Source organism: Sarcophilus harrisii, chromosome 2 (assembly GCF_902635505.1).
Source record: "Sarcophilus harrisii chromosome 2, mSarHar1.11, whole genome shotgun sequence".
In the NCBI taxonomy this organism is placed as follows: Eukaryota; Metazoa; Chordata; class Mammalia; order Dasyuromorphia; family Dasyuridae; genus Sarcophilus; species Sarcophilus harrisii.
The window spans coordinates 577,024,662-577,042,755 of record NC_045427.1 but is presented as its reverse complement, the minus strand read 5'-3'; the positions used below and the strand labels follow the sequence as shown (position 1 = coordinate 577,042,755).

General features: G+C 34.8%; 1 protein-coding gene across 2 annotated transcripts in view; it reads left to right on the top strand.

Annotated features, from left to right (window-relative positions):
- The first annotated feature begins 2,536 nt into the window (after positions 1-2,536).
- Positions 2,537-18,094, top strand: part of RGS10 (regulator of G protein signaling 10) — a 64,254-nt gene continuing 48,696 nt past the window's right edge. The window contains exon 1 of one of the 2 annotated variants that reach the window (XM_031955946.1): positions 2,537-2,943. In XM_031955946.1, coding sequence (XP_031811806.1) covers positions 2,895-2,943 — 49 coding nt within the window. In that variant the 5' untranslated portion in view covers positions 2,537-2,894. Of the gene's footprint in view, positions 2,944-15,858; positions 16,013-18,094 lie in introns of those variants that run through there. The other variant, XM_031955945.1, reaches the window with a different exon arrangement.

The window sequence follows — 18,094 nt, the reverse complement described above, 5'->3', positions numbered from 1 at the left end:
TAACTTGGTACTGACTATGGAGATCTGGAGTTGCAGTTAGGACAATCTAGATTCAACCCCTGCCTCAGATACGCTAGCTATATGACTCTTCACTTAGCCTCTCTGTGCCTCAGTTTTCCCATCTATAAAATGGGTGATGAGGTTGGATTAGGTGGCTTCTAGGATATCTTCTAAGTCTGTGATGCTATGACCTTTCTACACCTGTCACGATACATATCAGAAAAACTTACTATTATCTGGGGGACATGGTTTGTTGCCATTCCAAGTCCTAGTCTTGCTTGGTTTGTCCTATTCCCTCAGCTTCCCCCTGGCCTCTCAATCCATTATGTCCAAATACTGCCCATTTGTCAAAGCCAGGTTTCAAATTCAGACTCCTTTAGGAAGTCTTTGCTATCATATTCCTTTCCACCTACAAGTTAAATATTTAAATTCCAAAACACTTTGCGCTATTTGAATGGCAGTTATTATTACTATTATTAGATTGAAAGCTCCTGAGGGCATGGCCTGTTATTTATTTATTTTTATTTTGGGGTGAGACAATTGGAGTTAAGTAACTTTTCCAGAATCACACAGCTATTAAGTGTTAAGTGTCTGAGGTCAGATTTGATCTCAGGACTTCCTGACTTCAGGACCAGTGCTATAGCTATTGTGCTCCTTATTTATATTGTAAAGTATTCAACATATGGTGAATATTTAGCAAACATTTGTTAGCTGAATGGAAATGCTATCATTTGAAAGCAATATACACAGTATAATTGAGGAACCTGTGATTTCATTGGTACTGTGAACTCCAGAATGAGAAAGCTCCCTCCACCAATACAGGTCTGTAACCTTCCTGCAACTTAGAATTTTTAGAGAGTTGTCCAGAACAGAGAAATAAAATGAATTGCTTACAGTCCTGGAGTCAGTGAACAGTCTCTATGAGACACCAGCTAGACATCATGGATATAAAAGATACACTATATAAAACTTGTCTATAATTACAATCTGGTCTACCTACAGTGTAAGGGGAAGGGAATGTATTTCACAAAAATTTGATATAAGAACAAAAAGACTAATGAAAACAAGTTACTTTTGACAAAAAAAAAACATTGCATAAAACGGTGAGGAGCAATAGGCAGAAACCAGACCTGAGTTCTCTGTTACCAAACTCTGGCAACTTCAGTGTCATTGTCTTTGCAAAGCTTTGTGACACTCTAAAGGGATCTTTTAACTTCTCTGGATCATAGCATCTTCATCTGTGAAATAAGGATCATAATACCTGTTCTTTTCTCACAGGGTTGCCCTGAGGCTTATAAAGAGATGCACAGACACTACTTTGAAAATTCTCCAATTCTACAAGAATGTAGTTACTGCCTTTCAAGATGGAGTGGGGAAGAAAAAGAGAGGAGAGACTGTATCTGAGGACAATAACTTTTTATAAGAATGGTGATCAATTAGAGAGCTAACATACCAATCAGGAAGACCCATCTTGGATACATATTGATACTTCCAACCTGGACAAATTATTGAACCTTCCGGTGCCTCCAGGCAAACTTCCTTATATTTCAAATAAATAAAAATTGATTCAGCTCTCATTATACAAGAAGCACTGTGCTAAATGCTGGAGATACAAAGATAAAACATGCTTAATGATTTGCAAAACAAGTTACAAAAAATAATCTCATTGATTCTCTCAAGCTCTGTTTTACAGATAAAGAAATTGAGGCTAATTGATCTGCCAAGGGACATACAATTTAGAAAGTGCGTAAAATAGGTTTTGAACTCCTATTTCCTGCACTCTGAGATTCTGTCCAATATGCCTTGCTAAGCAGCTTCCAAATGCATTGGTAGAGGGAATTTCTTAGCCGGGAAGTCAATACACAGATCTCGACGCCTCCCCCCCCCAAAAAAAAAAAAAAAAAAGAAAGAAAGAAGTGGAGCAAGGGGATAGAAGATCCTAATGAATCCTACAGAAATGGGAAGACAGAATTTTTGATCTGGAAGAGATCTTAAAGAACATCTTGTCCAATTCTCTCATTTCGTGAAGAAAACCAAACGTCCTGTATCTCCCCCTCCTCCTCCCCCCAAGTCAAAACATACCCCGAAAGTTTCAGATCAGTTAGTGATTGTGCTGGAACTGATACTTAGCTTAATTAGTCCAGCGGCCTGATTGTAACGGTACCCAAATAGAGTGCCTTCCTAATTTTTATTCTCGAATACACAATCTGGGGTTTAAAGCAGGGTAGAAGTTGCTACTCTCCGACCAATGAGAATAGAGAGGAGACTCACAGGTTGTCCTCATCCATCCCTCCTTAAGTCACCCTCGGGGCGTCTCAAGGAGGCTGGGAGCAGGAAAATGGTACTCTATTCCTGTGTAGGTTGGCAGCAGCAGCAGCAGCAGTAGCGCTGGGTTCAACATCTGGAGCTCTGTTTCCTTCAGTGCCCACACCCTTCTCAAGCTGCCTCTCCTCCCCCTTCTCCCCCTCTCTAGCTTTTCTTTCACCACTGCACCTTGCCCTGGACGCAGCACTGCACGGTGGGCAGTCGTGCATCCAGGGGAGATTTATCACTAGGAAGAGTGCAGAGAAGGCGCTGTTGGGAGGAGGTGGTTAACTTTCAACCTGTTACTGCTACCCTTACACTTCAGAAGGAGCGCGGAGGAGAAAAGAGGAGCGCGGGAAAAGCCAGGGGCGGGAGTAGGGGGGCGAGGGAGCCCGGGAAGGGCCCCCGCGCGCAGCGCGTAGTGGGCCGGCCGCGCACTGAGCGCGCCACGCGGCGCCTCCAGAGGTGGGGGCCTCGCACTGGAGCTGGGGCACAGCACGCTCCACCTCCTCCGACTCTTCCCCAACTCGTGCGGCTGCCACGGCTGCCTCGGCTCCCCGCAGCCCCGGGTTTCGCCTCGGCAGCTGGAGATGTTTAACCGGGCAGTGAGCAGGCTCAGCAGAAAACGGCCGCCTTCAGGTAAACGGGTGCTCTCGGAGCGGTCCAGCGCACTGAGGATGGGGGTGGTGGCAGTGGGACTGGGGTTCGATGGCTGGCAAGCGGATCTCGAACTTGCTAGGAGTCGGTGTCAGAGCCGCGAAGTTAGGGCTGTGCAAACGGGGGGAGAGCAGGGTGTGTGTTTTTGGGTAGTGTCTATGGGAATGATTGCTCAAGTTTGACAGAAGAGGGAAGAGCTCTCCAGCTGGTACTAGGAAAGCAACCTCCATCACTCAGACAGCAGCCTCCGACCCCAGGGGGGAGGCTGGCATGGTCTGGAGTCCCCCTTTTCGCAATTCCATCTAAATCTTCCCGCACTAAGAAGCTGCGTCCAGTCCCCTCAGCTCTGGCCGCAAAAGATTCTCTCCTCCCCCTCCATTCTTCTTCCTCTCCTTTTCACCCTCCCTTCTCACGGACTACAGTTTCAAAACTCTAAAAGCAATAGTCCTTCTCTCGTTTGGAGTCCCATGGAGGCGGGGAGCTGTTTTAAGAAGAGCTCGGAGAGAAGACTTAGAACAGGAAGTTTGGCTGAAAGAGGAAGAGTAGCAGTTTTCTTTTTACTTAATGTCTGGGAAGACTACACACACTCATACATAGACAAATCCTTAAGCACATTGAAGTTAGAATCGAGAAAGCAGAAGTAGGTGACGATTTCTCTTGGATCCTTTTTATTACCTTCTTTGGGGGAGGGAGGAATGAGATTTGACCCTGATTAGCCTAGGATCTCATCTCCAGTTTTCAGCCTCAGTTCTTGCGCCTTTGTTACATATAGGGAGGGAGGAAAAAGACAAGAGACAAGGGGGAAAGAGGAGGAGGGGATAGGAAAAAGGGAAGAGAGAGAGAGAGAGAGAGAGAGAGAGAGAGAGAGAGAGAGAGAGAGAGAGAGAGAGAGAGAGAGAGAGAGAGAGAGAGAGAGAGAGAGAGAGAGAGAGAGAGAGAGAAAGAGAAACAGAGAGAGAGAAAGACAGAGACAGACAGAGAGAGAGAGAGACAGACAGAGAGGGAGAGACACAGACACACGGAGACACACACAGAGATACAGGGAGACAGAGACAGAGAAAGACTGACTTGTTCCGAAGAGATCAAACAGCCCAATCTTGATTTTTGCTGTGCACAAATTACACAGACTGTCAGTACCTAGGGGTATGAGTTTGGATGTGAATTTTCAGGCAATGACATGATGACAGAAAATTGTTTCACTTTGATCTCTTCACTTTTGCCAGATTCCTCTAAAAGGTTGACCCTAGGGGAATGTTGCAAGGCTATGGCGTGCTGAAGCTTCAGGCTTTTATTTGGTTTTCTTATTCCCCGCTTACTTGATTGAGTAATGTATTTTAAAATTTGAAAACTTAGCTAACTTTTCCCTATTCTTCTCTTCCTTTCCCAAATAACCTAATGAATATTAAATTCTAAATGTTGTATTATTCCAAATTCTTGTCTGATTTTCAAATCTTCCATATATTTACATAGTTGTCATCTCTGATTATTTTATATCTTTTGCTCTGTTCCCCCCCCCCCCCAATGTTTTTCCCCTATATACAGTAACTATTTCTAGGGCAGTTAAATATCACAGTGCATAGAGTGCCAAGCCTAGAGCCCTGAATTTAAATTCAGCCTGAGATATTTAGTAGCTGTGTGACTCTTTGCAAGCCTCTCAACTGGGTTTGCCTCAGTTTCCTCACTTGTAAATGAGCTGGAGAAGGAAATGGCAACCCACTTTAGTATCTTTGTCAAGAAAAATCCAAATGGGGTCATGAAGAGTTGATCATTATTAAAACAACAAAATATTTCCATGTGATTGGATTTGGATTTAAAAGAACTTAATACAAATCCCAACTCTGTGAAAGCCTATATAACCTTGGGCAAATCACCTAATTCATTTCTGTGGACTTTGGTTTTCTCATATGTAAATGATATAGTTGGATTTGATGATCCTTCTAAATTATAATTCCATCTGTGATTTACAGTCTTTATGCTTGTCATTTTAAAGAGGTCATGTGTATTATTGTGTTATTGTACCCAGCTTACTCAATTGTTCCCATATTGCTGAACATTTGGGTTGTTTTTAATTTTTCACTCTTCTAAACACCAGTTCTGTGAACATTGTATTAAAAATTACTTTTTTTTTTTTTTGGATTATTCCCCTGGAGAATATTCCTTCCAAAATTGCCAGGTCAAGATTAATGAATAGTTGTCTATCTTTTGTTGTTGTTATTGTTACATATTAGCAGATTGCTTTCTGGAAAGAATATGCTAATTTAGAATCCCCCAACTAACCCCTTCTCATCAACCACTCTCTCCTTCTTCCTAGCAATATGCCTATCAATGTATTTATTTGGTTATAACACATTAGTTAGTTGAGCTTTCAAAAATGTTCATGTAATCCATATTGAGACTGATATCATTTACAGTGTGCAGTGATGATGCTTACATTAAGTTCTGTGGTTCCATGCTTGATTACTTAATACTTAGATTTAAACCTTGAGTCTTAAAATCTGGTAATCTAGCATGAAAGAACTTGAGACTCATTGGTTGATACTATAATTAACAGTGTAGGGAGCAAAGTAAAGATAAACAGGAGAGTTCAAAATCATGATCTCTACATTCCAATTCTAATATTCTATTATTTAAGGATTGATGGATAAGAAATGGGGGTACTTGTTTTTTGGAATGTTTTCCACAACTTTAAGTCTACTATACATATTATATGATTATATTTAAGATTCTGATGATCAAGCCACTCTATTGAAAAATTGATGAGAGGAAGTACCCTTTACACTGATGCTTTTGGTCTTGTACCCTTCAATGATTCAGTATTCAAAAACTGTCTTTATCTTTAAATAAACATTATTGTAGCTTTTTGTTTTCCCATTACAGATATTTCTGAATATATATATATCCTCTACCCTTTTCTTTCCCTCACCCCTTCTCAAGAGTGTTTTCTTGGAATAACAACAACAAAAAAAACCCCAACATGCTAAGATAAAACAACATAGAGTGACCACATGTGACAGTGTATGCCGAATTCCACACCTGAAATCCTTCACCTCTCAATTGAAAAGAAAGATATATTTCCTCATTTCCATTTCTGGGGCCAAGATTTATCATGATAACTTAGCATTTGACTTCATTTTAGTGTGTTGTTGCAATCGTTTATATTGTTTTCTAGCCTCTGCTTACTTTACTCAGTATATTGGTTTATATAAATTTCCCCATATTTTTTTTCTGAATTCCTCATGTTTCTTATGGTACTATGATATTCTATTACATTCAAGATGAATGAAAAGGAATTTTCATTCATTTGTCCAATCATTGCTACATCAGTGAATACTTTCTTCCCAATTTTTGACACTATAATAAATGCTACTCTGAATATTTTTGTTTCTTTGGGATCTTTCTTTTTGTTTTTGACCTTCGTATATTCCCAGTAGTAGGGATCTCTGGATCAAGGGAGATATCAAGTACAGATTTTTTTCTCACATAATTTCAAATTATCTTCAAGAATGGTTGGACTTATTCAGTTTCATGACAGTAGACATCTGTTGTCTTGTAGACTTTCCAGCATTAACCATTTTATTTTTTGTCATCTTTGTCAGCTTGGTGGGTGTGAGATGAAACTTCAGAGATGTTTTAATTGGTATTCCCCTTTTCATTGATTTGGAGCAATTTTTCATGTGGCTATTGATGGTTTGCAATTCTTTTGAATGTTGATAGATTTTTTTTTTTTGGTTGGATAGTGGCTATTGTCCTATATATTTGTGCTAATGATCTATACATCTTGTATTTCTGACTTTTTTCAGAGACATTTGATGGAAAGATTTTTCCCACTTGACAATTCCCTTTTTTAAATTTAACAGTATTGATTTGGTTCATGCAAAGGCTTTTAAATTTTATGTTGTTGAAATGATTTATTTTTTCTTATTACCTTTGTAATTCTTTGTGTAAGAATGGAAGGAGGTAATTTTCAGAGCTTTTTTTTTTTTTTTGTAGGTGTGCTTTATTCTTTCTCCTTAGCTAGGTTTAAATAATTCTCCACTTCTTTTCCTCACCTTCTCCTTAACTTCTCCCTAAGAAGACCTTCATTATTTTGGATAACACTAGGACTTTTTAATCCACTCACCTAAAGGAATATGAACAATGAATTCTCCCCATAGAGAAGCAATTGAAAAAATACTGGGTAGATTAGAAGTCTGAAGATCTGAATTCTCTTTCTGGCTCTTTTATCCTTTAGTAGAGTGATCTTAAATCAGTCATTTCACTTCTCGTAAATGGATGAGTTAGATACTCGGATTTCTAAGACTTTTCTAATTCTAATGATTAATGACTATGTTTGAGTATGTAATCATAAGTACATAGTAGCATTCTCAACTCCTCCCAGACTCTCAGACTTTTCCCTGAAGCTTGTTAAAGATTATCTCATTAAATACTTTGAAACATTTTTAGATTTATTACCCACCTTGAGAATTCATTTAAAGATGACAATGTATGCAGCCGTTTAATATCTTTGTTGTTACGACCCAGTAGAAGGATAACTTTTGTGAGGGTGGAAGCTTTCCCTGCAGAATGTTTCAGGCTGCATGTTTGCTGAATTTTGCCAAGTAAAGGTGGGTCTGTGTCATGGAATTTATCCAGTGACAGGCCAGAGTAGGGCTTGGGGGAGATCCTATAATGTGGAATGACTTTGCCCTGCTTAACCAGAGGGAGATGGGGAGAGAGAGGGAGAGGAAGAGAGAGATTTAACTAGGATTAATAGGATTGTTTTTTATTTTTTGATGAGTTTTTTACTTTATTTATTGATGAATTTTTTTAAAACATCCTGATAAGTTCCCAAAAGGCCATTCTTCCAAAAGAATCAAAGATATAGAGCTAGAATGGGCTTTAGAGTGAACCCCTTGATTTTTCTTCTATGAAAACTGAGATAATTAAGATTACATGTATAGTAAGTGAAAAAAATGAGTATTAAAACTAAGTTTCTAACTCAAATAAAGCACATTTTTTTTACTATACCAAGCCGATTCCCAATAATACCTTTCCTTATTTAGTAAGAGTAATTAACAACAGAACCACCTGTTACAATCACTGTACTTGACTGTTTAGATAGCATTCTGTATCCACATACTTACTACTTCTCTAATCAGAAGGAAATGTGTTCCAACAAAAGCCCTCTGGAACTTTTTGGCCCCCTGTATTTGATTTTTATTCTGTTATCTTTTAGAATTGTCGTAATTTACAATATTGTAGTCATTGCATGTATTATTCACCAAGTTCAGCTTTCTTTGCTCTATATCATTTCATATAACTCTGCTTCTTGAAATTGTTTTTCTTTGTCGTTCCTTACACCATAAGAAGATTCTAGAATATTCAGTTACAACAATTAGTTCAGCTTTTCGAAAATCAGTGGACATCTACTTTGCTTCTACAAACATTAATGCTATGGTGTTTAAATGGGATCTTTCTCTTGCTAACTTTGGGGTAAATGCCCAACAGAGGGAACAGAAAATATGTATCATTAGTAACTTTTCTCACATAATTCCAAGTTATTTTCAGAATTATTGAACTAATTCAATGCTTCACTGTGTATCTTTTCACAAATCCTTCAGCATTATCTATTTGTCTTTGGTGAATTTGATGAATATGAAGTGACCTATGAGTTACTTTAATTGGTATTTCCCTTATTAATCATTTATAACATTGTTTTTATGTGATTGTTTGCATTTTGAAGAATCAGTATGTATTCTTTGAGTAGTTATCAGGTGGAGAATGGTTTGTTGTCTTATATACTTGTGTCAATTCTCTGTAGACTTTAGATATCAAACTTTTATCAGAGTTGCTTCAATTTATAGAATCATAGATTTAAAGTTGGAAGGAACTTCATTTTGTTCCCTCAGTAGTATTTTATTTTTCCAAATACATGTAAAGATAGTTTTCAACATTCATTTTTATAAAATTTTGTGTTGCAAATTTTCCCTTCTCTTCCCTTACCTTCCCCCTCCCCAATTCAGCAAGCAATTTGATATGTCTAACATATTCAATCCTTTTAACATATTTCCATATTTGTCATGTTGTGCAAGAAAAATCAGACCATAGGTTAAAAAAACCACAAGAAAGAAAAAGCAAGGAAACAAAGGTGAAAATACTATGCTTGGATCCACATTGAGTCTACATAGCTCTTTCTCAGCATGCTGGTGGTATTTTCCATTCCAAGTCTATTGGAATTGCTTTGAATCACTGCATTGTTGAAGAGTCAAGTCCATCACAGTTGGTCATCACATAATCTTGTGGTTACTGTGTACAATGTTCTCTTGATTCTAGTCACCTCACTTAGCATCAGTTCACGTGAGGCTTTTCAGCCTGCTCATCATTTCTTATAGAACAATAATATTCCATTACATTCATATACATAACTTATTTAGCCATTTCCCAACTGATAGGTAACCACTCAATTTCCAATTCCTTGCCACTACAAAAAAAGGGCTACTACAAACAGCTTTGCACATGTTGTGAAAGGGACTTTAAAGGGTATCAAGTTTACGTTCCTGATATTTGACAAACAAGGAACAGAAATAGTTATAAGATTTGCCCCAAATCACATAGTTAATACTTGTTTGAGGTAGAATTTAGACCCTGACCTTTCTGATTCCAAGGTCAACCATTTTATCATGATGCTGCTTTTATTTGCTTGATGCAATTTCCCCATGCCCAACAATCTATAGATTTTATTATTTGTTCTACATAGATTACATTTGAACAGAATTTTTATAATTTTTGAAAATGGAAATGATCCTTTTTTTGTGATCCCAGTCCCTTATCTAGTTATGAATTCTTCTCCTAACCTTGGTTATGAACAATAAACTCATTTTATTCTCATTATTTTAAAATGATATGACAATTTACATTTAAATACTTATATAGTATAAAAGATACTGCTTTAAGCCTATTTTATGCCAAACCACTTCCCTTTTTTCCATAGTAAGTTTTACAAATAAATTTTTATGAATGTCATTTGCTTTTATGTATCCTGAACTTCTACTTTATCTCTCCTCCTCCCCTTCCCAGTCATCCCATTGAAGGAATAATTCTAAAAAAATAAAAAATGAGTAAAACAGATCAATATATTTTTAAAAATTGACAATATACACAATGTTTTTCAATATAAGTTCTTCACCTTTAGAAAGGTATTGGGAAAATGCTTTCTTATTAATTGCTTTGTAGTTTTCCACTTTCATTATGAAGTCATCATATATATTGTTTTCTTGGCTCTATGTCACTTGCTTTAGTTCAAATAAGTCTATCTATGCTTTTCTTTATTCATATTGTTTATTGTTTCTTAAAGCACAGTATGATTTCATTATATTCATGTACCATAATTTGTTTATGGTACTAATCACTAATCAATGAACATCTATAGCATTTCCTGTTCTCTGCCACCACAAAAAGTACTGCAGTAAACATTTTTGATATATATGGGACTTTCCCTTTTATCAGTAAACTTGAGATATGTGCCTATCAGTGGAATCTCTGAGTCATAGAGAATGGACATTATAGCCATTTTATATGATACTACTATTTCACAGCTCCCCCAACAATGTATTTGTTTGCCTCTGTTTCCATAATCCCTCCATCATTGACTGTTCATATCTTTTGTCATCTTGGCTAATTTGCTGAGTGTAAGGTAAAGCATTGAATTCATTTTGATTGGTATTTCTCTTATCATTAGTCATTTGGAACATTGTTTCATATGGTTGTTAATAGTTTGTAATTCTCTCCTTCTCCTTTCTACCTTCTGTCCCCTCCTCTAGTCCCTATCCTCTTTCTCCACTAATATATGTTGAATATGGAATCTTTCCCTGCGTAGTTTATGTTCTAAGATCTCTCAGAGCTACTGTGTTCATTTGTTTTTAGCTGTTGTTTTATTCACTTTTCTATTCCTGTTTTGCTAACCAGTGCCAAAACACTTTTATTTTTACTGATTTGTAATATCATTTCATTTCTGTAAATGCTAGTCTGCCTTCATTTCTACATCTCCCCTGCCCAGTTTTCTATTGCAATTCTTGACATTTTTTCTTTCAAATTAATTTTGTAATTATTATTTTCTTCTATAAAGTAACCTCTTTGTAAGTTGATCAATATAGTAATAAATCTATGAATATCTGTCTTTATTTCGCTGATTTTTGCAATTTTGTTTCTATAAGTCCTTTATGTTTTTGATGCATCAGTTACCTTATATTTTATTCATTTTGTTGTTACTTTAAATGCAATTTGTTTTACTATCATCTCTTATTGGTTTTTGTTAGTGTTATACAGAATTATTAATGATTTTATGAATATGTTTTGTATCCTACTACTTGATTAAAACTATTAATTATCTTGGTTTCTTCACTGATACTTTGAAATTTTCTAAGTAAACTATTACATGGCCTGCAAATGAGAATACTTTTGTCTTTTCTTTGCTGGTGTTTATTCTTCTTACTTATTTTACTTTGCCTTATTGCTATAGTTAGCATTTTTAGTTCTATACAAGACTAATAGTGGGTGGAAGGCATATTCTTGCTTTACTCCTGCATTTATTGGATAGGTATCTATTTTTCTTCTTTAAAAATGATACTATATCTTGGTTTTAAATATATACTTTGATCAGAGAATGATTCTTCCATAGCTATTTTTTTTTAAAATGAGTACCTACTTAATCAGATATTGGTGAAAGACTTTATCAGCATTATGTGATTTTTGTTGTTCATTATTTTCCTAATTTTGCTCTACTTTTATCACCTGCTTTAAATCCAACTTTGTTGCAATGAATTATCTATTAGTTATATTGTTACAAACTCTTTGCTAATATTAATTAGTGATAGTGATTTATATTTTTCTTTTTCTCATTTTTCCCTACCTGTTTTTTGGGGGAGCAGTAATACATTTGTTACATATTAGGATGTTGGTAGAATATTTTCTTTTTGTATAAATGAGAATAATTTTTCTAGCATAGAGAGTATTTGTTCTTTAAATACTTGATGAGAATTAGTTGTAAATCCATCTAGATAAGGGTTTTTTTTTGTAGTTTATTTGTACTTTAATTTTCTTTTTTGAGATTAGACTGTTTAAGGTGTTTTTGTTTTTATTTTTAATTAACTTGAATATTTTATTCTTTTAAATAATGATCTATTTCTCTTAATTTCTCAATTTTCTGACATGGACTAATGGTTCTATTCATCAATAAACTTTTAGGAAATTGATGACACTTGACAGTGCTCTATGAAGCTTTTCATTGGCTTATTTCTGAAGAAATAAAATGTATTGTTATCTCTTGTATTTGTACAGTGTAGTAGTTTTTAATTAATTTACCTCTTTCATTTTGCTAATTTGATTTTCCAAATACCAGATCATTGCAATATTTTTCTTTTTTGTTAATCATTCTACTAGATTTACCCATCTCTGAAAGAATATTAAAATTTTCTACTGTTATTGTGTTATAATATGTAAATGTGAATTACTATAATAATAATTCTGCTATAATACATATCATTAAGCTCAAAGCAAATGACAGTTAAGGTAAGTAGCTTTACCAATGAGAGGTAGTATAGTATAGTAGATAGAGATCTGGCTCTAACACCTGGCTGGTGTTAGAAAGGCTTGGTTTCAAGTTATATCTTTGACATAGACTGAATTTTAATCATGGGCAAATTATTTAACTTCTCATTCTCACAAAGCTACTTTCTAAGAAATTGAGGTACCTGAGAAAGTATCAGTGCAGTGGTAGAGGTCACTTCCTTCACTGATGAAATCAAAGATCTATTTAAAAGAAAAGTTTCAATCACTGGGTTTTCTCAAATTTCGTTTCACCAGGAATGTTCTCCCTAGTATTTAGCATAGTATGTCTGTCATATTGTAGATAATAAATATTTGTTGGTTGGTTATTTTCAAAGCTTTTTGTAATTCATTCAGCTTTTCCCATAAGACCTCATTAATATACTATTGGTGCATCTATTTAATATTGGTACTGTTTGTTAGATTATCTCTTTGTTGATTTTGTTTAATGTAGTTTTTCTTTATCTCTGTCATCATTTTCCATTTAAAAATCTTTTTTTGGTCTTTTCTTTTTTGTTTTGTTTTGTTATTTAGTCTCAAATAAATTCTTTGAATTTAATTCCATTCTCATTCTCTTCATCTGTCTATGTTTCTGTGTCATTGTTTCTGTCTCTATCTTAGACACATTGGCTATATTTAAAAATATAGGTCTCTGCTGAGGTATATTTCATACTCTAAAGTCAGCACTAGTCAACTAAATGGGATCAACAGGCATTTGGTAAGTGCTTAAAATATATCAAGTACTGTGCCAGACATTGGGAATCCAATATCATAAAAGTAGTCCTTGCCTCCAAGTAGTTTTCATTTATTGCATTGGTCAGAATTCTGACATCTTGCAGTGTTGTTTTCCTTTTCATCACTGTGACCATTGTGTAAGTTTTTTCCTTGCTTGTTTACTCTGTTCTTCATCAGTTCATATAAATTCTTACAAGTTTTTCTGAATTTTTAAATTCAATTTATATTTTTGTTTTTGATACATAGTCATTTGATCAATTGTGTTGGACTTGACTCTCTTCAACAATGAGGTGATTCAGGCTAATTCCAATAATCTTGTGAAGGAAAGAACCATCTGTATAGAGAGAGAGTTCAGTTTGGGGAACCAAATGTGGATTACAACATAGTATTTTCATCTTTGTTGTTGTTTGCTTGCTTGTTTTTTTTCTCATTTTTTCCCTTTTTGATCTGATTTTTCTTGTGCAGCATGGTAAGTGTGGAAATGTGTTTAGAAGACTAGCACATGTTTAACCTATATTTTATTATTTGCTATACAGGGAAGGGGGAAGTTGGAAGGAAGGGAGAAAAATTTGGAACACAATGTATTTCATGTATTTTGAAGAATAAAAAGATATTATTAAAAAATAAAACATGGTCACTTCTAAATATACCTGTTTATATTTCATTTCTGTCTCCAGTGAGTTTTCATTTTGTAACAAAGGAAAACATAATGATGTAAAAACTCAACCATCATATTTAACAATGTGTTTAATTGTGTCTAATAGTATATACAATATTTGTACACACTGCAAAAAAAAAAAAATGCATTTCCTCATTTCTTCTTCAGGTCTAAAATCAGTCATTATAATATAAAAGTGGCTATCTTGGGCCCCCTGTTGCTGAAGGCTAGGTGTGTTACATTTCAGCTTTCCCCTAGAAAAATACTCCTCTTAAAGGAGAGTTTGGGACATTCTCAATTACATAAAGCCCCTACTGATTAGATTCCCCTTATTTAGGAGTCCTCTCTACCTTAGTTACACTTAACCACTTAGTGTTCAGGTAAGTTTTTACAAAGGAATATTTACTTTAAAAACATAGCAAGAACAAACATATAAATACTCCACCCACAGACCTATCCACCCACCCACACCCACACCCATACCCCATAGTGGAGCAAAATTTCTCTTACACTACTTCAGTCTTCGGGGAGCTAAAGGGGATCGGGTTCATAGCTTGTCTCATTTCTTATATAGCCTGGGCCCACCATGTCCAAAGCCCTCATGGGCTTGTGTCCAGCCTCCTGATTTCTCATAATTCCCACTGTGCTGGCAGCAATAACTAAATTGAAATCCTGCTTCCAAGGTTGTCATGATTCTTGGGTCCAGAGACTCTACTACCTGCACCAACAACTGAAAAGACAAATAAACCAGACAAAAACTCCAAGTTTGATTCTTGAGATCACAGGGCCTAAGGAAGAAGGTTAGCCATTCCTTCTATTTGGCTTAGTTCATGGAAAAGATTGATAAGCACTTGTCAGGTATTTTGAAAAGGAATTCTTGTTCAGAGACAGGTTAGACTAGTTGGCCTTTGAGGACTCTTTCAACTTTGAGATTCCATGAGTCTGTAAAAAATAAAGCAGCCATGAATATTTTTGTACAGTTATTTTAAAAATAATTTAAAATGATATTTTCAGGATTTGATACTAATACTAATCATTGCCCTATCAAAGAGTATATGAGAAATTTTGTGATTTATAGATTGCTACATTACTTTTCAAAAAGCCTTACGAATGGTGTAATAAAGTACCATTTTACCATAAGTAACTTTGGATTTCATTCTTTTCTTTCTATGCATTTAATAGTAAAGAAGCTGTTTTTAACTTCTGTTTCTCAAATAGAGAATACAGTTTTAAATGTGATTATTAATTATTTATATTACCCCTCCAAAAATATAGCTCCATATCTTCATTACTCTGTAGTGGGAAGATATAGATTACTCTTATGTATATAGATAGATTTCTTGAAAGTTCTGAAACTCAGGTCTTTATCAGCCATATTTACTGTAAGTGCTTTCTCTCCTCAATTTCTTTCTTTCCTTTTTATTTTGGAGAAATTTTTTTGTTGTTGTTATACAGAAATTCTTTAATAACTATATACTGATCAAACCCATTGATTCATTTGCCAAGGATTTCTTCCATTTACTTGATAGGTAAGTTTTTTTCTCTTCTCCATAATTAGGGAATGATACTATGCCTCTTTCTTATAGAATTTTATAAATTAGACTATAATTATGTACATATTATGAAGTTTATAAATAATTAAATTAAATAATATAAAATAATTATTATTTTACATTTTAGATTGTTGACCCCAACAGAAATTATTGTATTATATTATTTAACTTATGGATCTGCCTTTCTCCTCTCCACATACTTGTGCAATTATGTGGGATTTTTGTCTAAGTCTCTGGGTATCTGCCTGGAGAGCAAGGATTCTATGGAGACTACAAATAACAACAGCTCATCCTTTTTTGTTTCCTTCCTTCTGGTTCAAACTGGAAGTCAGTGAACATCTGTTGTTCAGTCCATTCAAAAGAGGATGTTGAGACTTATTCTTTGGTCAAAGGGTGCATAGGAGACACACATTCTCTGCTTCTTTAGGACACAGAATCTTTTAAAACTCAGAGATGGCAAGGGCAGGTCTATGGTCATCCATTTCAACTGGGAGCTATTCAAGTACTACTCAGAAGATAGAAAGTAAGGAATGATTTCCCTCAGATCTCTAGATGTCTGTGTTTGGCTACTATTCTGATATTTCAGCTTGGGTTTTCAATTAATGTTGGGAAAGAAGTTGCTTACTTTTGGATACTTTGGTTTCCATGTGCTTTTTATAATAATAATTAGATGCTTGGTTTCCTTTTAGGATTGTATAATCCCTATACAATTTAGAATTGTATAATTCAAGAGATTTCCTTCCATCTCACTCAACAAAAGATGTTTTCTGTTTCATTTTGTTATGTTTTGTTTTGCTACTGAATATTGATATTTCTTATTTTATCTTATTTTTCACTTTGGCTTCAGTTCATATTCAGTTTCCTGGTAGGGGAATTGCATAATGTTTTCAGTATCTGGATTCTGTAGCTATTAACACCTAGTCTTTAGAAGTTTTGTTTCCATAAATTAGTTTACTCAATAAGCTGTTTTCATAGATGATCAATTGTGTTGAATAGGCTGTCACTCTTTGATTATGAGTCTGAGTGCATGCTTTTTCCATGTGGATATAAAGAGGAAATGTGTTAAGAAGGTGATTAGCTTGGACTAGACTTTGGAGCATATGAATTTCAAAGCAGTCTGTTGCTGTGTTGCTGCAAAATAGAATGTATGTAAAGGAGATGTGTCTATGTATATATGCATGTATGTGTGCATATGCACAGGGGGATGTACATGGTTTACATTTTTGGGGGGCAATCAGTCTAACTTTAAAACTTTTTAGAAGAAACTTACAGCTAGATCATTATAAGATATAGAGGTGACTCAAGGCTCTTGGGAAACTATAATATATTGCTATTATTAAAATATTATTTACCTCTTGTAAGTATGTGATAAGATGATCACATAGAATCTCATGCTCCTTGATCTAGTAGTAGTTCAGATTGCTAGAATTCTATACTGATGAATGTTCTAAATACTTTTGGGGTTTTGATTTCTAAGAAATTCATGTTTGGAGGTGGCATGGTGTGTGAACAGGTGCTGCATTTGAAATCAAAAGAGTTGGGTTTGAGATCTGGCTTTGTCATTTACTACTCATATGACCTTCTGCAAGTCATTTAATTTTGATGGTCTGTTTCTTTATCTTAAAAAAAAGGTTTGAGTTAGAAAAACCCTCAGAATCTGTCCAGTTCTAAATTTTTCATCCTACATTTATGTTTGAAAACTTAGTGATTTTCTTTTTAATATGTACATTTTATGGTTGTTGTTATTTTCTTCCATATAAGATAAAGTAAGGTTCGCAACCAGTACACCTAGTCTTCTTCATATATAAGTAGGGGTGGGGTACGCTAGATGACCTCTGAGATATATTTAATCTAGGATTGTTGTTATTTAAATTTATTTTTCTGTCTATTTGAAAGTCTTTTATATTTTATTATTATATTTTTATTATTTTATTATTATTTTAATATATTATATATTTTAACAGATTAATTTAATCAAATAACAATGAGTCACAATGAGTCTGAAGGTTATTTTTTTATTTGCTTTTTTTTTAAGTTAAAATTTTTTTTTCAGTTAAAATTTTTTTTTCAGTTATCAAGCATTTGTATTTTTTCTTTCCTCCTACCTTATCTCTTCCAACAGGAAAAAACAAACAAATTCTTGAAACCAATAAGCAGAATCAAACAAAACAAATTCCCATAATGGTCATCTCCAAAAATGTGTTTCTTGTTCTTCATATTAGTTAATTACTTCTGTAGAGGAGTAATCTTCTCTATCACTGGTCCTCCAGAATTGTGACTGATCCTTACTGTTGATCAGTGTTCTTAGTCTTCCAAAATTATTTATTTTAACAATACTGACATTTTAGTATAAATTGTTTTCCTGGCTCTGCTCACTTCACTCTGTATCAATCAATATAACTCTTCCTAGATTTCTTTGAAAACATCCCCTTTCTCATGTTTATAGCACAATAGTAATCCACTATATTCCCATACTATAATTTGTATAGCTGGTGCCTACCTGATAGGCATCCCTTTGTTTCTTGTTCTTTGTCACACAAAAAGAGCTATTATAAATATTTTTGTACAGATACAACTTATTCCTCTTTCTTTGTTCACTTTCAGT